We start from the raw sequence: 25773 nt of genomic DNA on the forward strand, positions 1-25773 counted from the left end.
GAAGTATACATACACGAAGTTAACTGTTCCTTTAAACAGCTTGGAAAATTCCAGAAAATGATGTCATTGCTTTAGAAGCTTTTGAAAGGCTTAATTGACATAATTTGCGTCAATTGAAGCTGCATCTGTGTATCTATTTCATGGACTACCTTCAAATTCAGTGCCTCTATGCTTGACATCATGGGAAAATCAAAAACAAAATCAGCCAAGACCTCAGAAAAAAATGTTTGTAGACCTCCACATGTCTGGTTCATCCTTGGGAGCAATTTCTGTGGGACCACGCAGCCGTCATACCGCTCAGGAAGGAGACGCGTTCTGTCTCCTAGAGATGAACGTACTTCGGTGCGAAAAGTGCAAATCAATCCCAGAACAACAGAAAGGACCTTGTGAAGATGCTGGAGGAAACAGGTACTACAGTAAAACGATTCCTATATTGACATAACCTGAAAGGCCGCTCAGCAAGGAAGAAGCCACTGCTCCAAAACTGCCATAAAAAAGCCAGACTACGGTTTACAACTGCACATGGGGACAAAGATCGTACTTTTTGGAGAAATGTCCTCTGGTCTGATGAAACAAAAATAGAACTGTTTGAACATAATGACCATTGTTATGTTTGAAGGAAAAGGGGGAGGCTTGCAAGCCGAAGAACACATCCCAACCGTGAAGCACGGGGGTGGCAGCATCATGTTGTAGGGTGTTATGCTGCAGGAGGGACTGGTGCACTTCACAAAATAGATGTCATCATGAGGTAAGAAAATGATGTGGATATGTTGAAGCAACATCTCAAGACATCAGTCAGGAAGTTAACATTTACATTTACATTTAAGTCATCTAGCAGACGCTCTTATCCAGAGCGACTTACAAATTTATCCCAATACTGGACAGCACGGGGGATTTGACCTGCTTCGTTTCCGACCTGGGCCGGTTCACCCCTCCTTAGACAACCTGGTGGTCCCGGGCTCCCCAGGAACACCATATCGATACCAAACTTAGCGTGGACACCCATTCGACATAGTGTGCTGCAGCCCAGAGCTCCTCAGCTCACTTGATCCACCAACCTCAGCCTCCCAGTGACTTGGATTACAGGCACATGCCACCGCACCCGGCAAGGAGGCCTACAAACCTGACTCACTTACATCAGCTCCATCACGAGTAAAAGGTCAAAATTCACCCAACCTATTGTGGGAAGCTTGTGGAAGGCTACCGGAAACGTTTGACCCAAGTTAAACAATTTAGGCAATGCTACCAAATACTAATTGAGTGAATGTAAAATTCTGAACCACTAGGAATGTGATGGAGGAAATAAAAGCTGAAATAAATCATTCTCTCTACTATTACTCTGACATTTCACATTCTTAAAATAAATTGGTGATCCTGACCTAAAACAGGCTGTTTTTACTGGGATTAAATGTTTATTTTTTATATTTTTTTATAATTGCTTTATTTCATCTTTATTTAACCAGGTAGCCCAGTTCTCATTTACAACTGCGACCTGGCCATGATACAGCAAAGCAGTGCGACAAAAACAACAACAGAGAGTTACACATTAAAGAATGTACAGTCAATAATAATAATAGAAAAATCTATATACAGTGTGTGCAAATGTAGAAGAGTAGGGAGGTAGGCAATAAATAGGCCCTAGAATTAATACTGGAGTGATAGATGTGTAGATGGTGAATGCGCAAGTAGAGATATTGGGGTGCAAAAGAGCAAGAGTGCAAGAGTGTAAGTAATAATATGTGGATGAGGTATTGTGCTATTTACAGATTGGCTGTGTACAGGTACAGTGATCGGTAAGCTGCTCAGACAGCCGATGCTTAAAGTTAGGGAGGGAGATATAAGATTCCAGCTTCAGAGATTTTTGCAATTTGTTCCGGTCATTGGCAGCAGAGAACTGTAAGGAAAGGCGAAGTGTTGGCTTTGGGGATGACCAGTGCAATATACCTGCTGGAGCGTGCGCTACAGGTGGGTGTTGCTATGGTGACCAGTGAACTGAGATAAGGCAGGGCTTTACCTATCTAGACATTGTCTCTTTGTACCCGTCCTTCATCCCGCTGTACCGCTGGCCATATCATGAAATCTATTTAGACTTTGTTTGTCTAGGGTTTGTCTGGGGATCTGAGTGCTCCAGCCGGTGACTTTGGCGCCCCGGAAATGTATTATCCTTTTTAACACTCCAGAGTAATGCAATCCCTGCCCTGCAAACCACCAACATCCACCAGCCATGTGCCAGACAGTCATCCAATCGGCCTTTAATAAACTCACCATAGAGGGAAGGAAAGAGAAAAACACAATCCCTCCATCCTCTCACTCATGAAGTATGTCTGTGTCCCAAATGGCGCCCTCAGTATTAGAGTTATTTTTTGTTATTTTTATCATGTGGACACTCACTGCTAACTGACAGGCAGGCCCCCACACATCTCTCCATTCCCTCCCCTCTCTACAGGGCATTGCAGTAGTTTTCATCTGGCCTTCATTATTCCCGCACACACAAACACACTGCAGACACACACACGCATGCACGCAGGCACGCACGCACGCACGCACGCGCACGCACACACACACACACACACACACACACACACACACACACACACACACACACACACACACACACACACACACACACACACACACACACACACACACACAGTGGTGATGTATTTTCAGCTCGCCTCTTATCGGCAGGCCCGTTTCATGGATTGACAAAATTGACGCTAATTACATCCAAATGGTGGAGAGTCATGAACATTTCTGAGTGAATATCTTTAATGGACTATAAATAAATGATGCCTGACCCTACTGGAATCTAATGCATTAGAAGGCCTTCTCTGCATGGCGGTGCAGCCAAAGCCAAAGAATTATGTCTGTAACAGCAGTGGTCTTCCTGGTAGGTTTAGTCTAGTTAGTTTCAGTATTGGCTATTTCATTTTATGTTATGACTCGCTCTAGCTGTTCCTGACTACTGGAATTGTTGCCATAGCCCCAAAGCATTCTGTCTCTAACAACATAGATTGGTCTACCTTACAGGTTCAGCCTCGGTATTGACAGCCTACATTCCTTTATCAAATGGCGCCGGACTGGATGGCTGCCGTTTTACAGGCTCTTAACCAACTGTGCTATTTTGCTCATTTTGTTTGCATTGTTTCTAACTTATTATGTACATAAAGTTGCTGCCACTGTCTCTTATGACCGAAAATATATTCTGGACATCAGAACAGCGATTAATCACCTCGAACTGGACAAAGATTTTGTTATTTAACGAGTCCGACGCGAAGGACATACTGCTTCCAGAGAACAGGTCCACATACCCGTCATTCACGCGAAGAAAAGGCAGAGATACCGAGAAGGTCGGGATGCCTTGTTAGGATTCGTAGGCGAGTGAATAAATCGCCATTACATCGGTTCTATTGGCCAACGTGCAATCACTGGAAAACTTAATAATCTACTCTCGAGAATATCCTACCAACGGGACAATAAAAACTGAAATAACTTATGTTTCACCAAGTCATGGCTGAATGGCGACATGGATAATATAGAGCTGGCTGGTTTTTCTGTGTATCGCCAGGACAGAGTAGCTACGTCTGGTAAGACGAGGGGCGGGGGTCTATTTGTCAATAACTGCTGGTGCTCAATGTCTAATGTTAAAGAATTCTCGAGGTATTGCTCGACTGAGGTAGAGTACCTCATGATAAGTTGTAGCCCACACTATTTAACAAGAGAGTTCTCCATCTAAACTCAGCAAAAATAAACGTCCCTTTTTCAGGACCCTGTCTTTCAAAGATAATTCGTAAAAATCCAATTAACCTGTTACTCCTACCCCCTACTTTTTCGAACATTCTGTTAAAAATCGCTCAACATTTCAGCGCCCTGCTGCTCATGCCAGGAATATAGTATATGCATATGATTAGTATGTGTGGATAGAAAATACTCAGACGTTTATAAAACTGGTTAAATCACGGCTGTGACTATAACAGAACGTGCGTTTCATCGAAAAGTGCAGGAAAATCTGATCACTGAAAATGGAAAAATATATCCATGCGCGACTTGAACCCATTGATAAAGGTGAACCACATTTAATGGGGCTGAGGTTGCAATACCTACAGCTTCCACACGTTGTCTAGAGTCTTGTCATTTGCCTACTATTTGTTTATTGGTCAAACATACGCAAGGCAGCGCATTTCTTCCGGTCTCCGACCAGATATTTTGGTTGAGATTTACCCGGACAATATTTCCAATATTATTCGCCTCGTGATCAATTTGATCGCTTATTAACGTTTACTAATACCTAAAGTGTTTTGTGAAAGTTTATCGTCGACTTTTTTAATAAAAAAAAATGACGTTACGTTATAAGACGCTATTTTTTTCCGTTTATCACACAGTCTTCATAGATCAATATCTAGGCTATATATGGACCGATTTAATCGAAAAAAAGACCCAATAGTGATTATGGGACATCTAGGAGTGCCAACAAAGAAGATGGTCAAAGGTAATGAATGTTTTATATTTATTTGTGCGGTTTGTGTAGCGACGACTATGCTAATTATTTTGTTTACGTCCCCTGCGGGTCTTTTGGGGTGTTACATGCTATCAGATAATAGCTTCTCATGCTTTCGCCGAAAAGCATTTTAAAAATCTGACTTGTTGCCTGGATTCACAACGAGTGTAGCTTTAATTCAATACCCTGCATGTGTATTTTAATGAACGTTTGTGTTTTAACTACTACTATTAGCATTTAGCGTAGCGCATTTGCATTTCCAGATGTCTAGATGGGACGCCTGTGTGTCAGGAGCAAGAGGTTAACTTCACAGTTCTTCATTGCAAAGGGTTTAAATACGGTTTCCCATGCTTGTTCAATGAACCATAAACAATTAATGAACATGTACCTGTGGAACGGTCGTTAAGACACTAACAGCTTACAGACGGTAGGCAATTTAGGACACTAAAGATTTAGAACACTAAAGAGGCCTTTCTACTGACTCTGAGAAACACCAAAAGAAAGATTCCCAGGATCCCTGCTCATCCGTGTGAACGTGCCTTAGGCATGATGCAAGGAGGCATGAGGACTGCAGATGTGGCCATGGCAATAAATTACAATGTCCGTACTGTGAGACGCCTAAGAAACCACTACAGGGAGACAGGAGGGACAGCTGTTTGTCCTCGCAGTGGCAGAACACGTGTAACAACACCTGCACAGGATCAGTACATCCGGACATCACACCTGCAGGACAGGTACAGGATGGCAACAACAACTGCCCAAGTCACTCCAGGAATGCACAGTCCCTCCATCAGTGCTCAGGGAGGCTCAGAGAGACCTAAGGGCACAAACCCACCATCGCTGGCCCAGACAGGACTGGAAAAAAGTCCTCTTCACTGATGAGTCACGGTGATCACCACGGGTGATGGTCGGATTCGCTTTTAGCGTTGAAGGAATAAGGGTTACACCGAGGCCTGTACTCTGGAGCGGGATCGATTTGGAGGTGGAGGGTCAATCATGGTCTGGGGCGGTGTGTCACAGCATCATCAGACTGAGCTTGTTGTCATTTCAGACAATCTCAACACTGTGCGTTACCCTTCCCGCAGGCTCATCCTGACATGACCCTCCAGCATGACAATGCCATCAGCCATACTGCTCGTTCTGTGCCTTGATTTCCTGCAAGACAGGAATGTCAGTGTTCTACCATGGCCTGCGAAGAGCCCGGATCTCAATCCCATTGAGCACGTCTGGGACCTTTTGGATTGAAGGGTTAGGGCTAGGGCCGTTCCCCCCAGAAATGTCCGGGAACTTGCAGGTGCCTTGGTGGAAGAACTGGCAAATCTGGTGCAGTCCATGAGGAGGAGATGCAGTGCAGTACTTAATGCAGCTGGTGGCCACACCCGATACTGACTGTTACTTTTGATTTTGAACCCCCCTTTGATCAGGGACACACAATTCCATGTTAGTCACATGTCTGTGGAACTTGTTCAGTTTATGTCTCAGATGTTGAATCATGTTGTGTTCATACAAATATTTACACATGTTAAGTTTGCTGATAAACGCAGTTGACTGTGAGAGGACATTCTTTTTTTTGCTGAGTTTCTATTATTCTTAGCTGTCTATATACCACCACAAATTGATGCTGGCACTAAGACCACACTCAACGAGGTGTGAAAGGCCATAAGCAAACAAGAAAATGCTCATCCAGAAGTGGCGCACCTAGTGGCGGCGGACCTTAATGCAGGCAAACTTAAATCCATTTTACCTAATGTCTACCAGCATGTCACATGTGCAACTATATTATTTTTTTTAACCATAATTATATCCCCCTGATTCCTGCTTACAAGCAAAACTTAAAGCAGGAAGTACCAGTGACTCGCTCAATATGGAAATTGTCCGATGACACAGATGCTATGCTATAGGACTGTTTTGTTAGCACAGACGGGAACATTGAGGAGTATACCCCCTCAGTCATCGGCTTCATCAATAAGTGCATCGACGACGTCGTCCCCACGGGACCATATGTACATATCCCAACCAGAAGCCATGGATTACAGGCAACATCCGCACCGAGCTAAAGGCTAGAGCTGCTGATTTCAAGAAGTGGGACACTAATTCGGACGCATATAAGAAATCCCACTATGCCCTCAGACGAACCATCAAACAGGTAAAGCATCAATACAGGACAAAGATTGAATCCTACAACACCGCGTCACCTTGAGATGCTTCTTACAGAGCCACTCCTTAGTTGTCCTGGCTATGTTTCGGGTCGTTGTCATGCTGGAAGAACCAGACACGACCCATCTTCAATGCTCTTACTGAGGGAAGGAGGTTGTTGTCCAAGATCTCGCTATACATTTCCCCATCCATCCTCCCCTCAATACGGTGCAGGTGTCCTGTCCCCTTTTCAGACAAGCATCCCCAAAGAATTATGTTTCCACCTCCATGCTTCACGGTTGGGATGGTGTTCATGCTTCTTCTTCCTCCAAACACAGCGAGTGGAGTTTAGACCAAAAGCTCTATTTTTGTCTCATCAGACCACATGACCTTCTCCCATTCCTCCTCTGGATCATCCAGACGGTCATTGGCAAACTTCAGACGGGCCTGGACATGCGCTGGCTTGAGCAGGGGGACCTGGCATACGCTGCAGGATTTGAATCCATGACGGCGTAGTGTGTTTCTAATGGTTTCCTTAAAGACTGTGGTCCCAGCACTCTTCAGGTCATTGACCAGGTCCTGCCGTGTAGTTCTGGACTGATCCCCCAGCTTCCTCGTGATCATTGATGCCCCACGAGGTGAGATCTTGCATGGAGACCCAGACCGAGGGTGATTGATCGTCATCTTGAACTTCTTCCAGGTCTACAATTTTATCCCTGATGTCCTTACACAGCTCCCTGGTCTTGGCCATTGTGGAGAGGTTGTAGTCTGTTTGATTGAGTGTATGGACAGGTGTCTTTTATACAGGTAACGAGTTCAAACAGGTGCAGTTAATACAGGTAATGAGTGGAGAACAGGAGGGCTTCTTAAAGAAAAACTGACATGTCTGTGAGAGCCGGAATTCTTACTGGTTGGTAGGTGATCAAATACTTATGTCATGCAATAAAATGCAAATAAATTACTTAAAAATCATACAATGTGATTTTCTGGATGTTTGTTTCAGATTCCGTCTCTCATAGTTGAAGTGTAACTATGATAAAAATTACAGACCTCTACATGCTTTGTAAGTAGGAAAACCTGCAAAATCGGCAGTGTATCAAATACTTGTTCTCCCCACTGTATATACCAGGCATTTTCAGGGAAGGCCCTTAAAATGGTCAAAGACCCAAATCATAGACTGTTCTCTCTGCTACCGCACGGCAAGTGGTACTGGAATACCAAGCCTAGGTCCAAAAGGCTCCTTTAACAGCTTCTAGACCCAAGCTATAAGACTGCTGAACAATTAATCAATTGGACACCCCAACTATTTTTTGCTCTTGTCAAAGAAGTCAATGGTTAAATTAGCACTCTGACTGATTGTGTTGTGGAGGGCCTGCTTTGGACATGTAAGGGGTTCAATCTCCTGTAGTGAGGAGTTGTTTACTTCCTCCACACCTCCTGACGTAGGTACACTACACATCCTGATGCTGATCATAACACTGATATGTATAATGCACATTTAAATCCTATAATAAAAGTCTATCTCAATATTGATCGAGACAGGTTCTTTCCTGCAGTTGTCAACACCCACGGGAATTGTAAACAACACATTTTAATGTGTGCTTTGTAAGGTTGGTGGGTTGTCATTACCTTAATCCTGATTCCTGATTAGGAGAGTAGAAACTCAATGGGAATTGGGAACTTTTACCCCCTACCTAATACAGGCTTTGAGGTTTACAAGAGAAAAGGACCGTTTGCTCTCATCAAGAAGTACGTTTTGCAATCAGCCAGCAACTTTTTAAGTTGGGATTCATTTGCAAGGCACAGTTTTGATTAGATTTGGCCCTGGCACCTTTTCACTGTTCAGTTTAATATTGTCTAACACAGAAGGGAACAGGGGAGGGGGAAGTCCGTTTTCAGTAATGTCCCCTGCTGTTTTGTATTTGTTTATTGAGATGATAATTTTGATTGAAATTCAGTAGCCCGTTGTTGCCAGTGCAAATCGGCTGACAACTGGACCGTGACTCAGAAACACCCCTGAGGTGCTGTTCTGTATTCTGGATACCAATCTTTTTAGCTAACATTGACAAGGAGAGGAATAGAGATGGAAACCAGGCTAGCTGTCCTGCAGGACTCCTGACGTTCTTTGTCAGTACATTATATCACCAAGTATCACAGTCAACCATGCTTGCTGCCTGACTGCAGAGCTGCCTGTCAGTCACTCTCTGGGAGTCAACCTCACATGCTCACTCACAGGGAGTCCTCCTCATCAATAATGTCTTCCTCATACCGTATGCTCAATAATATGTACCTCATGTGTCAAATTAGCTACCTGATATGTTTACAATGGCTACCTTCAGTGAGTAGTGGAGGGTAAATGTAAATAAATGACATTCACCTACATTTACCTATTTTCTTTTGCACGAGTATTTACCCACCTTTGGAAAATGCATTGAAAATGTAGGGAGCATTATTTTACTTTCAGGGAACAGCGATCAGTGTTTACCCATTTTTTTTATCACTACATCACTGGCTACTTATGCTCAGTGATGGTTGGGTATATACATCTGTGAAGCAATATGAAAATGGTGCTGCTAGGCTAGCATGAAGCATTATTTCGGTGAAGTCAAAATAACCTGTTAATGTGGTTTGAGGTTTAACATGTTAATTCATGTAGAAGATGAGAATGTACATGGATGATTGAACTCTTCTGGCTTTGTTTGATCACTGCATGAATTACACTGTGTTAGCTTTCACTTTGTACTGTATATGCTCTGTAAATTCAAAGTTTTTTATCATGTGTTTGATGTACAGTTATAGTGTCCTGATTTGTTAAAGCACACTCTTAGAAAAAAAGGTTCCTTAGAGAACATAAATCACTTACTACTTCACTGACCCAAAATGGTTTCATATGGAACCCTGCATGGGTTAATATTTTTAGCTAAGAATATAAATTAATAAACAATTAAATAATGGACAAAAGAATATAAGAATATATTTATTTGTGCATTGTATATGCAAAACTAGTTTGGAAATAGGCACTGGTGGCCAGGGAGTCATCTCTTTTGTTTGAATGAAGGCCCACGTCAACTCTGCCTGACTTATTTAGAATACAATACAATAAAATAGAATACAATGTTGTCCATTAGTTACATTGAACAACACAAATGTGTCTTCTGTCCCGTTCTCAACCCCCGAACTGCAGACCTCACACATACAATTGAAACGAGCACAGGTTCAAGCTGTGGTGCAACGCCCCAGGATGGAGAGAATGTTTTAGGGTTAAGGGCATTGCTTAAGGGCCCAACTGTAAGAGAATGTTTTGTGAATGTGAACCAAGTTGTCAAATCAATTCTGCCTGTTTTTTCCAGCCCCCACCCAGGATTCGTTCCGGCCAAACATGAGATAATATTAATAAATAAGCGTGAAATAATCTGCCAAAATGAAGCCAAAATGCTATGCAGACATATAATTATTATGAACCAATATAAACCAATATACACAGGCAGTTAGAAAAACCAAGGCTAGCTTTTTCAAACAGATATTTGCTTCCTGCAACACAAACTCAAAAAAGTTCTGGGACACTGTAAATCCATCGAGAATAAGAACACCTCCTCCCAGCTGCCCACTGCACCGAGGATAGGAAACACTGTCACCACCGATAAATCCTCTATGATTGAGAATTTCAAGAAGCATTTTTCTACGGTTGGCCATGCTTTCCACCTGGCTACCCCTACCCCGGTCAATAGAACTGCACCCCCCACAGCAACTCGCCCAAGCCTTCCCCATTTCTCCTTCTCCCGAATCCAGTCAGCTGATGTTCTGAAAGAGCTGCAAAATTTGGACCCCTACAAGTCAGCCGGGCTAGACAATCTGGACTTTCTAAAATTATCTGCCAAAATTTTTGCAACCCCTATTACTAGCCTGTTCAACCTCTCTTTCATGTTGTCTGAGATTCCCAAAGATTAGAAAGCAGCTGCGGTCATCCCCCTCTTCAAAGGGGGGGACACTCTTGACCCAAACTGCTACAAACCCATATCTATCCTACCCTGCCTTTCTAAGGTCTTCGAAAGCCAAGTCAACAAACAGATTACCGACCATTTCGAATCCCACCATACCTTCTCCGCTATGCAATCTGGTTTCAGAGCTGGTCATGGGTGCACCTTCAGCCATGCTCAAGGCCCTAAAATATATCTTATATCTTAACCGCCATCGATAAGAAACAATACTGTGCAGCCGTATTCATTGAATTGGCCAAGGCTTTCAACTCTGTCATTCACCACATCCTCATCGGCAGACTCGATAGCCTTGGTTTCTCAAATGATTGTCTCGCCTGGTTCAAACAACTACTTCTCTGATAGAGTTAATTGCTGTCAAATCGGGGCCTGTTGTCCGGGCCTCTGGCATTCTCTATGGGGGTGCCTCAGGGTTCAATTCTTGGACCGACTCTCTTCTCTGTATACATCAATGATGTCGCTCTTGCTGCTGGTGAGTCTCTGATCCACCTCTACACAGACGACACCATTCTGTATACTTCTGGCCCTTCTTTGGACACTGTGTTAACAACCCTTCAGATGAGCTTAAATGCAATACAACTCTCCTTCCGTGGCCTCCAATTGCTCTTAAATACAAGTAAAACTAGTACATGCTCTTCAACCGATCGCTGCCTGCACCTGCCCGCCCGTCCAAGAATATGTGGACAACTACAAATACCTAGGTGTCTGGTTAGACTGTAAACTCTCCTTCCAGACTCACATCAAACATCTCCAATCCAAAGTTAAATCTAGAATTGGCTTCCTATTTCGCAACAAAGCATCCTTCACTCATGCTGCCAAACCTACCCTTGTAAAACTGACCATCCTACCGATCCTCAATTTCATTTATAAAATAGCCTCCAATACCCTACTCAATAAATTGGATGCAGTCTATCACAGTGCCATCCGTTTTGTCACCAAAGCCCCATATACTACCCACCACTGCGACCTCTATGCTCTCGTTGGCTGGCCCTCGCTTCATACTCGTTGCCAAACCCACTGGCTCCAGGTCATCTACAAGACCCTGCTAGGTAAAGTCCCCCTTTATCTCAGCTCGCTGGTCACCATAGCAGCACCCACATGTAGCACGAGCTCCAGCAGGTATATCTCTCTGGTCACCCCCAATACCAATTCTTCCTTTGGCCGCCTCTCCTTCCAGTTCTCTGCTGCCAATGACTGGAACGAACTACAAAAATCTCTGAAACTGGAAACACTTATCTCCCTCACTAGCTTTAAGCATCAGCTGTCAGAGCAGCTCACAAATTACTGCACCTGTACATAGCCCATCTATAATTTAGCCCAAACAACTACCTCTCCCCCTACCGTATTTATTTATTTATTTTGCTCCTTTGCACCCCATTCTTTCTATCTCTACTATGTACTTTCTTCCACTGCAAATCTACAATTCCACTGTTTTATTTGCTATATTGTATTTACTTCACCACCATGGCCTTTTTTTGCCTTTACCTCCCTTATCTCACCTCATTTACTCACATTGTACATATACTTATTTTTCTACTGCATTATTGACTATGTTTTACTCCATCTGTAACTCTATTTTGTTGTATGCGTCAAACTGCTTTGCTTTATCTTGGCCAGATCGCAATTGTAAATGAGAACTTGTTATCAACTTGCTTACCTGGTTAAATAAAAGTGAAAAAAAAAGATTTAGAAGAACAACTTACATGCATGCAGTTGTTGTCAGCAGCAGCCGAAAGAGAGATCCTCTCTCTTCGATAGTTCTGGGATACTGCCAGACTGAGCAAAACATAGATAATGTGTTAAAAGTAATGCAATGATTAATTAGGCTATTGAATCACCAAGACTTATTAAGTCATTTATACAGTACACCCTCTGTCAGCAACAGTCTTCTAATGGCTTCATTGAACAGTTCCCTCAATTAACTCCACACTGAAATACTGAATTAAAAGTAACAGTTCGCTAATTGCCAATGTCAGGCTGGGTCTGTAAGCTCCATTTGGTATATCCCAAAATAAAGAAAATCATGGTTATTTGACAAAGTTAGCTGGCTAGCTTATAAAGTGGAAAATTAAAGTAGCCTTGCTTTTTATTTTTAACTAGCTACAAACATGCTCAAATTCTAATTGCATTTCAAATGTATTTATCTAGCCCAGTTTATCATATGCCTTTGGCGTCATATATGTGAATTAAATAATCAACTTAACTTTTTTCAAGCCATTTTTCTAACCAGGCGAAATCATGCAGCAGCAACATTAATATGGCTATAAATGTCCATGGAAAACAGCTGAAACAAAGGCAACGTTGGCTGTCATTTCAGAGTTTGATGGGACTGGTTATTTTGTGTTGCTTTTTAAAATCCCCCATTACATTCTGGGGTATAGGGATATAGAACCCTCAATGTTCTTTGCCTTCACTGGGTATATACCGTGATCTCCGAAAGTATTGGGACAGTGACACATTTTTTTTTGTGGTTTTGGCTCTGTACTCCAGCACTCTGGATTTGAAATTACACAATAACTATAAAGTTAAATTATAGAATGTCAGCTTTAATTTGAGTGTATTTTCATCCGTTTTAAACATTTACAAATTACTTTTAGGACATAGTCCCCCCATTTTAGGGGACCAAACATATCGGGACAATTCCCTTGTGTGTATTAAAATAGTAAAACGTTAAGTATGTCCCGTTTCCATAGCACACAATGACTATATCAAGCTTGTAACTCTACTCTACTGTACACATTTTTTTGGATGCATTTGCTGTTTTTTGTTTTGGTTGTGTTTCAGATAATTTTCTGCCGAATAGAAATGAATGGTAAATATTAGTTGTGTCATTTTGGAGTCACTTTTACTGTAAAGAAGAATGGAATATGTTTCTAAACACTTGTACATTAATGTGGATGCTACCGGGATTACGGATACTCTTGAATTAATTTATAATAATTATAAGTGAGAAAGTTACACACATATCATACTCCCCCCCTGTTATTGCAATGGTGAGAGGTCTTTGGGGTATGATATTTGTGCATCTGTAACTTTCTCATTCATCATTATTAAAGATTTATTTAACCCCAAAAACTTGAATATCAAAAAAGGCTGCTGTTTTAGATGGTTCACATTTCTAAATCCCAGGCGAAAGCTTTGAATATACATTTGGAATATGTTACATTGAAGACCAGCAGCCAACTTAGAACGAATAGGCTACACTTCCTATGCTTTTCTACAGAACATCTCCACATTTAAAAGGGACTGAGATTTAGCACTTATTAAATATTTAAGTTTGAAACTTGCTATAACTTTAGGGAGTAACTTATTCAATAATGCTAGTCATGCAATAACCATCTGACATTTTGTCTCTGGTTTCTCATACAGCTTCATTCCAACTCAGACAAAGGGGATGGCTCCGTAAGGTACATTCTGAGCGGGGAAGGTGCTGGGAGTATATTCATCATCAACGAGGTGACAGGAGATATTCATGCAACAGAAAGCCTGGACCGGGAGAGGAAAGCACACTACGTCCTCCACGCACAAGCCTTCGACCGCAACACTGAAAAGCCCCTGGAACCAAAGTCAGAATTCATCATCAAAGTCCAGGACATCAATGATAACGCCCCAACATTTCCAGATGGTCCTTTTGTAGCTGCTGTGCCTGAGATGTCTGGAGTGGGTAAGGACAGCCCAGTATTTTGTTACCTGCTAACAATAAGTTTACTTGTATTTGTAGTCTTCTTTACTAGATAAGAATTGGTAGCCATTTTGGCTTTATACTGTAGGTGTGTATCCTTTATCTAGGAATGCACTTTACCCGTAACATATCTAAGAATTGAACTTAAAATTCGAAACTTGTTATTATTTAAACTATTTATGTTTTATTCAGAAATCACCGGAATCTTAAGAAAGAGGTTGTGATTCCAAAACGTCTGGCACAAGACCTCACCCAGTGTTTAACACACTGTAAAGTATTTTACCCGACTCAGTATATTAAATCCACTCTGACCCTGTTTCACTTCTACACAAAATCCATTCTTAAAAGCCCATAGTCATGTATTCATGTACAACAACAGAACACAGAATGCTCTGTGTTACACCTCCCCGTTCCTCTTGTTTCATTTCCATTTTTATATTTTCACATGCCAGTGGAGTCTTCCCTCTTTCCTATTTATTTTTTTTGTTTCTATTTTATTACTCTCTCTCTCTCTCTCTGATGATTCCCCTGGGTGGCTGAGGGAAGGTCTTTATTAAGCACTCACTAGTGCTCCCCGTCATCTCTCCCTCCATCTCTCTCTCTCTCTCTCTGACCGCTGAGACTGCAAGCCTCTGGAAGCCTCCACATCAAGGAGAGAAATCCTACACTCGCCTCCTCTGGGGACCTTGCTCCTGATATGCCCAGCATCTTGTGGTAGCTTCTTTGGTCGTCTCTTTTATTCTACCACTCCGTTTTTAGCTTGTGACGAACAAAAGCGTTGCTTTTCTCAGTCCAATCAATTTTTCCCTGGCTGAAAACCAAATGGCTCTAATAAAAAAATGAAACATGTCAGACTTGGGCCCCAAAAGTGGTGTGTTTTGCCCAGAATGGTTGCAAGCTTCTATCATCATGTTTTTGGACTCCTGAATAGATTTGTGAAAGTTGGTATCATTTTCAATGATTGCTCTATCAATGCCATTTTTGTGTGTTCTTTGAGCCACTATCCTCCTCTCTGCCCACATGTCCAAATTCCCCCATTGGTGGTTATCTTTTTTCTTCTTAGGTAGTTTTGAAAAATTACAAAGTGGTGGTCTGGGGTGGTGTAGCGAATAGGGCCGCTGTCTTCAGTGCGCGCATATAATGGACTTGAACAGTTCACCCAGTGTAGACCTGGGGACTGTCCAAAATATATTAACCTCAGAAAAACCACAGTAGACTTGTAAAGGGCCTTTTCTATAAACAGTCAATATGCCCCTTGATGCCTTCTTGTAAATTAGCATAATAAAAACATCGCCATAAAATTCTGTCAGTTTAAGCTAAAGATATCAGCATCCACCTATGTTGCATTTCTCCATCTGCGGTGAAAGGTGACAGAGCTATAATTTGTCTGCAGCGTCCGCATGGTTTGGCATAAAGTCTCATCTATGGGAAGATGAGACTCTCATGAACACGATGTAGAGTCTACATTGTAGACTGTCTGAACTCGGTACAGCCGATCTGCCAAACCATTTGGGCAACACCCTAACCCTTCTGTGCAAAGGCGAGACTCTGGCGAACATGTACATGTCCATTGTTTTCCTCTAGTCACCCACAGACTTCACAAGACTCATCTGAAGGTCCCCCGGTACCAGTTGAACAAATAAATGGAAGTTATACGGACATAAAGATGGGGTTAAATACATGTCAAAATAAAAAAGATATACGTTTCCTGATCTTAATAAATCTCTAAGATATAGGAGACAATTCCGAATAAACTTCCTTTTGATGTTTGTAATGTAGTGAATTTGTTATTCAATGTGCTTGTATGCGCTAATAGCGGTAAGGCCCCCAAAAAATGTCATCCAATCATTTTTCAATTTTTTGATACTTCAAGGGCTCTTAAAATTATTGTATGAGAGCTCCTGTATTGCATGTACAGTTGAAGTCGGAAGTGTACATATACCTTAGCCAAATGCATTTAATTCCTGACATTTCATCCTCTGAAAAATGCCCCATTTTAGGTCAGTTAGGATCACCAATTTATTTTAAGAATATGAAATGTCAGAATAATAGTAGAGAGAATGATTTATTTCAGCTTCTATTTCTTTCATCACATTTACAGTGGGTCAGAAGTTTACATACACTCAATTAGTATTTGGTAGCATTGCCTTTTAATGTTTAAAAGTTTTGGGAAGCCTTCCACAAGCTTACCACAATAAATTGGGTGAATTTTGGCCCATTCCTCCTGACGGTGCTGGTGTAACTGAGTCAGGTTTGTAGGCCTCCTTGCTCGCACATGCTTTTTCAGTTCTGCCCACACATGTTCTATGGGATTGAGGTTAGGGCTTTGTCAATACCTTGACTTGTTGTCCTTGAGATGTTGCTTCAATATATCCACATAATTTCCTTTCTACATGATGCCATCTATTTTGTGAAGTGCACCAGTCACTCCTGCAGCAAAGCACCCCCACAACATGATGCTGCCACCCCCGTGTTTCACGGTTGGGATGGTGTTCGTTAGGCTTACAATCCTCCCCCTTTCTCCTCCAAACATAACAAATGGTCATTATGGCCAAACAGTTCTATTTTTGTTTCATCAGACCAGAGGACATTTCTCCAAAAAGTACAATCTTTGTCCCCATGTGCAGTAGCAAACAGTAGTCTGTCTTTTTTTATGGCGGTTTTGGAGCAGTGGCTTCTTCCATGCTGAGCGGCCGTCCAGGTTATGTCAACATAGGATGCATTTTACTGTGGATATAGATACTTTTCTACCTGTTTCCTCCAGCATCTTCACAAGGTTGATTTGCACTTTTTGCACCAGAGTACGTTCATCTCTAGAAGACAGAATGCGTCTCCTTCCTGAGCTGTATGATGGCTGCGTGGTCCCATGTTGTTTATACTTGTTTACTATTGTTTGTACAGATGAACGTGGTACCTTCAGGTGTTTGGAAATTGTTCCCAAGGATGAACCAGACTTGTGGAGGTATACAATATTTTTTCTGAGGTCTTGGCTTATTTCTTTTGCTTTTCCATGATGTCAATACAAAGAGGCACTGTGTTTGAAGGTAGGTCTTGAAATACATCCTCAGGTACACCTCCAATTGACTCAAATGATGTCAATTAGCCTATCAGAAGCTTCTAAAGCCATGACATCATTTTCTGGTCTTTTCCAAGCTTTTTAAAGGCACATTCAACTTATTGTATGTAAAACTTCTCACCCACCGGAATTGTGAAACAGTAAATTATAATTGAAATAATCTGTCTGTAAACAATTGTTGGAAAAATGACTTGTGTCATGCACAAAGTAGATGTCCTATCCAACTTGCCAAAACTATAGTTTGTTTGCAAGAAATTTGTAGAGTGGTTGAAAAATGAGTTTTAATGACTCCAACCTAAGTATATGTCATCTTCCGACTTCAACTGTATTGAGTTGCTTAGACCTTTTATTATTTGACTCTGTTGAGAAAAATCCACTGGTCTCAAAAGTTTGTTGTTTCCTGGAAAAACTTCAACAATGCCAGCCAGACAGATAGCAAGACCCTACAACATGTAGATTCAATCAACATTGATAGCCTGAGGGGAAGAATCATGGATTGAAAAAGGGAAAATAATAACCCTGTTTCTCTCCCTTCTGCCCCCTCCTTTTGCTTGTATCCATTTTAAAGCCATTCGTCTTCAGCCTGCTGGTGTCAAATCGGCTGTAACAATCAACAGTCCTCACACTCCACAGCACTAATCCTCCTGCATTTGTCAATACCAATGCTCTCCAGCCCAGGATGGGTCTTGGAGTATGGCGGCTAATTGCCCGTGATGTTCCTTTTTCCTAAATTGATTAGCTGGGCACGTGCCAGGGTATTCTAATGTTACCATTTAACTTCCCAGAATTGAACTGCAGAAATCACATTTTTAAGAATCACATGAAAGGGGAATACATTTTCTACTTTTCTACTCGAGAATGGTCTCTGACATACACTCCTGCTTGAACATTTTAAATGGACATCAGGAGGTATGCATTTCTCTCATTTTTGCTCACTCTCTCTCGCTCTGTTTCTCTCTCTCACTGTCTCGCTCTGTTTCTCTCCCTGTCTCTCTCTCTCTCTGTGTGTGTTTCTCTCTCTCTCTCTCTCTCGCTGTATTTCTATCATTTTCTCTCTTGCTGTGTTTCTCTCTTTCACTGTGTTACTCTCACTCTCTCTCTCTGTTTATCTCTCTTGCTGTGTTTCTCTCTCTCTCTCACAGAGTTTCTCTATCTCTCGCTCGCTGTGTAACTCTCATTCTCCCTCACTGTGTTTCTCTCTCTCGCTGTGTTTCACTCTCTCTCGCTGTGTTTCTGTCTCTCTCGCTGTGCTTCTCTCTCTCTCTGCCTTTCTCTCTCTCGCTGTTTCTTTCTCTCGCTGTGTTACTCTCTCTCTTTATCTCTCTCTCTCTCGCTGTGTTTTTATCTCTTTCGCTGTGTTACTCTCTCTTTCGCTGTGTTACTCTCTCTCTCGCTGTGTTTCTCTCTCTCGCTGTGTTTCACTCTCTCTCGCTGTGTTTCTCTCTCTCTTTATCTCTCTCTCTCTCGCTGTGTTTTTATCTCTTTCGCTGTGTTACTCTCTCTTTCGCTGTGTTTCTCTCTCTCTCGCTGTGTAACTCTCATTCTCTCTCACTGTGTTTCTCTCTCTCGCTGTTTCTTTCTCCCGCTGTGTTACTCTCTCTCTTTATCTCTCTTGCTCTTACTGTGTATCTCTCTCTCTCTCACTGTGTTTCTCTCACTTGCTGTGTTTTTCTCTCTTTCGCTGTGTTACTCTCTCTCTCTCTCACTGTGTTTCTCTCTCTCGCTGTGTTTCACTCTCTCTCGCTGTGTTTCTGTCTCTCTCGCTGTGCTTCTCTCTCTCTCTCCCTTTCTCTCTCTCGCTGTTTCTTTCTCTCGCTGTGTTACTCTCTCTCTTTATCTCTCTCTCTCTCGCTGTGTTTTTATCTCTTTCGCTGTGTTACTCTCTCTTTCGCTGTGTTACTCTCTCTCTCGCTGTGTTTCTCTCTCTCGCTGTGTTTCACTCTCTCTCGCTGTGTTTCTCTCTCTCTCGCTGTGTTTCTCTCTCTCTCGCTGTGTAACTCTCATTCTCTCTCACTGTGTTTCTCTCTCTCGCTGTTTCTTTCTCCTGTCTCTCTATCCTCTCTCTGTGTTTCTCTCTCTCTCTCTCTCTCTCTCTCTCTCTCTCTCTCTCTCTCTCTCTCTCTCTCTCTCTCTCTCTCACTGTGTTTCTCTCACTCGCTGTGTTTCTCTCTCTCTCGCTGTGTTTCTTTCGCTCTCTCGCTGTGCTTCTCTCTCTCACTGAGTTTCTCTCTCTCTCGCTGTGTTACTCTCTGTCTCTCTATCCCTCACTGTGTTTCTCTCTCCTACGCTGATTCTCTGTCTCTCGCATGTTTCTCTCTCTCGCTGTGCTTCTCTCTCTCTCCCTTTCTCTCTCTCTCTCGCTGTTTCTTTCTCTCGCTGTGTTACTCTCTCTCTTTATCTCTCTCTCTCTCGCTGTGTTTTTATCTCTTTCGCTGTGTTACTCTCTCTTTCGCTGTTACTCTCTTTCTCGCTGTGTTTCTCTCTCTCGCTGTGTTTCACTCTCTCTCGCTGTGTTTCTCTCTCTCTCGCTGTGTTTCTCTCTCTCTCGCTGTGTAACTCTCATTCTCTCTCACTGTGTTTCTCTCTCTCGCTGTTTCTTTCTCCCGCTGTGTTACTCTCTCTCTTTATCTCTCTCTCTCTTGCTGTGTTTCTCTCTCTCTCTCTCTCTCTCTCTCTCTCTCTCTCTCTCTCTCTCTCTCACTGTGTTTCTCTCACTCGCTGTGTTTCTCTCTCTCTCGCTGTGTTTCTTTCGCTCTCTCGCTGTGCTTCTCGCTCTCACTGAGTTTCTCTCTCTCTCGCTGTGTTACTCTCTGTCTCTCTATCCCTCACTGTGTTTCTCTCTCCTACGCTGATTCTCTGTCTCTCGCATGTTTCTCTCTCTCGCTGTGCTTCTCTCTCTCTCCCTTTCTCTCTCTCGCTGTTTCTTTCTCTCGCTGTGTTACTCTCTCTCTTTATCTCTCTCTCTCTCGCTGTGTTTTTCTTTCTTTCGCTTTGTTACTCTCTCTCTCTCTCGCTGTGTTTCTCTCTCTCTCGCTGTGTAACTCTCATTCTCTCTCACTGTGTTTCTCTCTCTCGCTGTTTCTTTCTCCCGCTGTGTTACTCTCTCTCTTTATCTCTCTCTCTCTCGCTGTGTTTCTCTCTCTCTCTTGCTGTGCTTCTCTCTCTCTCTCTCTCTCTTTCTCTCTCTCACTGAGTTTCTCTCTCTCTCTCGCTGTGTTTCTCTCTCTGTCTTGCTGTGTTTCTCTCTCTCACTTGCTGTTTCTCTCTCTCTCACTGAGTTTCTCTCTCTCTCTCTTTCTCTCTCGCTGTGTTACTCTCTGTCTCTCTCTCCCTCACTGTGTTTCTCTCTCTCTCGCTGATTCTCTGTCTCTCGCATGTTTCTTTATCTTGCTGTGTTACTCTCTCTCTCTCTCTCTCTCTCTCTCTCTCTCTCTCTCTCTCTCTCTCTCTCTCTCGCTGTGTGTTTCTCTCTCACACACACTCTCTCGCTGGGTTTCTCTCCCTCTATCGCTGTGTATTTCTTCCTCTCTTGTTGTGTTTCTCTCTCACTCTCTCGCTTTTTCCTTCTCTCTCCCTCACTGTGTTTCTCTCGCTCTTTCTCTGTCTCTCTCACTGTGTTTCTGTCTCTCTCACTGTGTTTCTGTTTCTCTCACTGTGTTGATATCTCTCTCGCTGTTTCTCCCTATCCGTCGCTGTGTTTCTCTCTCTCGCTGTGTACCTCTCTCTCTCTCGCTGTGTTTCTCTCTCTCTCTCGCTGTGTTTCTCTCTCTCACTGTGTTTATCTCTTTCGCCATGTTTCTCTCTTTCACTCTGTTTCTCTCTCTCTGTTTGTCTCTTTAGCTTTGTTTCTCTCTCGCTGAGTTTCTCTCCCTCTCTTGCTTGTTTCTCTCTCTCACTGTGTTTATCCCTCTCTCTCTCTCTCGCTGTGTTTCTCTCTCTGTCTTGCTGTGTTTCTCTCTCTCACTTGCTGTTTCTCTCTCTGTGTTTCTCTCTCTCACTGAGTTTCTCTCTCTCTCTCTTTCTCTCTCGCTGTGTTACTCTCTGTCTCTCTCTCCCTCACTGTGTTTCTCTCTCTCTCGCTGATTCTCTGTCTCTTGCATGTTTCTTTATCTTGCTGTGTTACTCTCTCTCTCTCTCGCTGTGTTTTTATCTCTTTCGCTGTGTTACTCTCTCTTTCGCTGTGTTACTCTCTCTCTCGCTGTGTTTCTCTCTCTCGCTGTGTTTCACTCTCTCTCGCTGTGTTTCTCTCTCTCTCGCTGTGTTTCTCTCTCTCTCGCTGTGTAACTCTCATTCTCTCTCACTGTGTTTCTCTCTCTCGCTGTTTCTTTCTCCCGCTGTGTTACTCTCTCTCTTTATCTCTCTCTCTCGTGCTGTGTTTCTCTCTCTCTCTCTCTCTCTCTCACTGTGTTTCTCTCACTCGCTGTGTTTCTCTCTCTCTCGCTGTGTTTCTTTCGCTCTCTCGCTGTGCTTCTTTCGCTCTCTCGCTGTGCTTCTCTCTCTCACTGAGTTTCTCTCTCTCTCGCTGTGTTACTCTCTGTCTCTCTATCCCACTAAACTGTTATCACTACCATTACCAACCATATTTGGAATTATAAACATTAATAATTATAGTAATAACAATAATAGTAATAATAAGTAAGTTACTGTTTACTATGCAGATGTTATTATTCAGTGTCCCTCAGGCTATGGCAGGAAAATACATATTTGGCTGCAAGAGGAGCCATTGCTCCTTCGCCCATGAGTATTCTTAGTTTTTCCTCTGGGTTCAATTTGTAAAAATTTGGAATATATGTAGTCATTTTATCTCTCTCTCTTGCTGTCTTTCTCTCACTCTCGCTGTGTTTTGCTATCTCTGTCTTGCTGTATCTCTCATTCATTCTCTCTGTGTTTTTCTCTCACTCTCTCTATGTGTTTCTCTCTCTCTCTCGTGCTCTCTCGCTGTGTTTTTCTCTCTCTGTCTCGCTGTGTTTCTCTCATTCTCTATCTCGTTATGTTTCTCTTGCTCTCTCTGTCGCTGTGTTTCTCTCTCAAAATAACCATACATTCAACATTAACAATACGTATACAGTAGAGGACATGTGCAGGTTGATTGGTCTGTCAGACACTGTCCCACGTCTTATGGCAGGCAGCAATGTAGTGCGCTGCCAACCCACAGCTCTCTGCGTCCTCCCCGAACAGGACGGGTAGCCTATCCTCATCAGAGAGGTCTTTGAAACCTTGAATAAGGGTTTCATATTTGGGAAAATGACACTCTCTAATTGTTTTGTATTTTTGACATTTTGTCAGGAAATGCAGGAAATCTCTCTCTCTCTCTCTCTGTTCCTGTCACTCGCTCTGTTTCTCTCTAGCTCTCCCTGTGTTTCTCTCTCTCTCTCTCTCTCTCTCTCTCGCTGTGTTTCTGTCTCTCTATCTCTCGATGTGTTTCTCTCTCTCACATGTTTCTCTCTCTCTTGCTGTGTTTCTCTCTCACTGTGTTTATCTCTCTCTCTATCTCGCTGAGTTTCTCTCTCGCCCTGGGTTTCTCTCTCTCTCTCGCTGTTTTTCTCTCTCTTACTGTGTTTCTCTCTCTATGTGTTTCTCTCTCTATGTGTTTCTGTCTCTCTCTGGGTTTCTCTCTCTCTTGCTATGTTTCTCTCTCTCTCTTTCTATGCGTTTCTCTCTCTCGCTTTGTTTCTCTCTCTCTATCGCTGTGTTTTTCTCCCTCTCCCTGTGTTTCTCTCTCGTTGTCTTTCTCTCTCTCTCGCTGTTTATCTCTCTCTGTCTCGCTGTGTTTCTCTCATTCATTCTCTCACTGTGTTTCTTTCACTCTCTCGCTGTGTTTCTCTCTCTGTCGTGCTCTCTCGCTGTGTTTCTCTCTCTCACTGTGTTTTTCTCTCTTTCAGAGAGACAGCAAGGAGTCATCATGTCAAGTAGTCCTGAGGCATGGTCCTAGGGCTCAGGTCCTCCGAGAGAGAGAAAGAAAGAGAGAAAGAGAGAATTAGAGAATTAGAGAGAGCACACTTACATTCACACAGGACACCGAATAGGACATGAGAAGTACTCCAGATATAACAAACTGACCCTAGCCCCCCGACACATAAACTACTGCAGCATAAATACTGGAGGCTGATACAGGAGGGGTCAGGAGACACTGTGGCCCCATCCGAAGACACCCCCAGACAGAGCCAAACAGTGGTCAGATAGTCTGTCACCATGTACTGTCTGTTTATAGCTAAATAGCATTGAAGTTGACTTTGATTTTTTGTGGTGTCTTTCCAATAGGTGATATATTTTTCTTTAGGTTTTGTGATGATTTGGTTGGGCCAGATTTTCTGAGTGCTGCCCTGAGGCTCTATGGGGTTGGTTTGAGTTGGTGAACTGAGCCTCAGAATCAGCTGGCTGAGGGACCTCTTCTCTTTTTTCATCTCTTGGCATTGTAGAGCTGTGTGATGGAATGTTTTGGGGTCACTTGTTTTTAGGTGGTTGTCAAATTTGATGGCTCTTTTTTCTATTCGATTGAAGATGGGGTATTGGCCCAATTCTGCTCTACATGCGTTATTTGGAGTCTGTCTTTGCACTTGCAATACAGTCTTGCAAAACTCTGCATGCAGTTTTTTGATTGGATGTTTGTCCCATTTGGTCAATTCGTTATTAGAGATTGGACCCCATACTTCACTGCCATATGAGCAATTGGTTCTAATACTGATTGAAATATTTTGATACAGATTCAAATTGGAATTTAGATTTTGATGTTCCTTTTAATGGCATAGAATGCTCTTCTTGCTTTGTCTCTATTAGAACCTCTATTCGAACTACAGCCATGTGAAAGCTACCTGTGTTGCTGATATTTAGTCCTAGATATTTGTAGTTTTTGGTGTGTTCTAATAGAACTGTGTCCAAATAGAATTTATATTTGTCATCCTTATTTCCGGACCTTTTTTGAAATATCATTATATATATTTTTTTTTAGGTTAACCGTCAGAGTCCAGGTCTGACAGAACCTGTGAAGATGATCTAGGTGCTGCTGTAACCCCTCTTTAGTGGGAGACAGCAGCACCAGGTCATCTGCGTACAGCAGACACTTGATTTCAGTGTTGTGTAGGGTGATACCAGGTGCTGCTCATTTTTTGGGGGTGGCAGGGTAGCCTAGTGGTAGTAGAGTGTTGGACTAGAAGCTGGAAGGTTGCAAGTTCAAACCCCCAAGCTGACAAGGTACAAATCTGTCGTTCTGCCCCTGAACAGGCAGTTAACTCACTGTTCTAGGCCTTCATTGAAAATAAGAATTTGTTCTTAACCTGTTGCGTCGAGCAATCCCGTATCCGGGAGTGTAATTATAGCCTCAAGCTCACTACCATAACGCAGTGTTAACTATTCATGAAAATTGGAAATGAAATAAATATATTGGCTCACAAGCTTAGCCTTTTGTTAACAACACTGTCATCTCAGATTTTCAAAATATGCTTTTCAACCATGGCTACACAAGCATTTGTGTAAGAGTATTGATAGCTAGCATAGCATTAAGCCTAGCATTCAGCAGGCAACATTTTCACAAAAACAAGAAAAGCATTCAAATAAAATCATTTACCTTTGAAGAACTTCGGATGTTTTCAATGAGGAGACTCTCAGTTAGATAGCAAATGTTCAGTTTTTCCCAAAATATTATTAGTGTAGGAGAAATCGCTCCGTTTTGTTCATCACGTTTGGCTAAGAAAAAAACCTGAAAATTCAGTCATTGCAACGCCAAACTTTTTTCCAAATTAACTCCATAATATCGACAGAAACATGGCAAACGTTGTTTAGAATCAATCCTCAAGGTGTTTTTCACATCTCTATTCGATGATAAGTCATTCGTGGCAGTTTGGTTTCTCCTCTGAACCAAATGGTAAAATACGCAGCTGGAGATTGCGCAATAATTGCAACGGAGGACACCAAGCGGGGCACCTGGTAAATGTAGTGTCTTATGGTCAATCTTCCAATGATATGCCTACACATACGTCACAATGCTGCAGACACCTTGGGGAAATGAAAGAAAATGTAGGGTCATACCTTGCGCATTCACAACCATATAAGGAGACATTGGAACAAAGTGCATTCAAAATCTGGGGCATTTCCTGTTTGAAATTTCATCTTGGTTTTGCCTGTAGCATAAGTTCTGTGGCACTCACAGATAATATCTTTGCAGATTTGGAAACGTCAGAGTGTTTTCTTTCCAAAGCGGTCAATTGTATGCATAGTCGAGCATCTTGTTGTGACAAAATATCTTGTTTAAAATGGGAACGTTTTTTTATCCAAAAATTAAAAGAGCGCCCCCTATATCGAAGAAGTTAACTGACTTGCCTAGTTAAATAAATGTAAAATAAAAATACATTAAATAAAATGTAGATGTTAAATAGTGTTGGACTTATTG

General features: G+C 42.4%; 1 protein-coding gene across 3 annotated transcripts in view; it reads left to right on the plus strand.

Moving 5' to 3' along the window:
* LOC118374551 (cadherin-18-like) overlaps positions 1–25773 on the plus strand; it is a 352667-nt gene that overhangs the window by 230050 nt on the left and 96844 nt on the right. For all 3 annotated transcript variants that reach the window (XM_035760982.2, XM_035760991.2, XM_052506642.1), the window contains one exon: positions 13999–14293. In XM_035760982.2, coding sequence (XP_035616875.1) covers positions 13999–14293 — 295 coding nt within the window. The remainder of the gene's footprint in view (positions 1–13998; positions 14294–25773) is intronic.

The sequence above is a fragment of the Oncorhynchus keta genome, chromosome 4, assembly GCF_023373465.1.
Source record: "Oncorhynchus keta strain PuntledgeMale-10-30-2019 chromosome 4, Oket_V2, whole genome shotgun sequence".
Classification (NCBI taxonomy): Eukaryota; Metazoa; Chordata; class Actinopteri; order Salmoniformes; family Salmonidae; genus Oncorhynchus; species Oncorhynchus keta.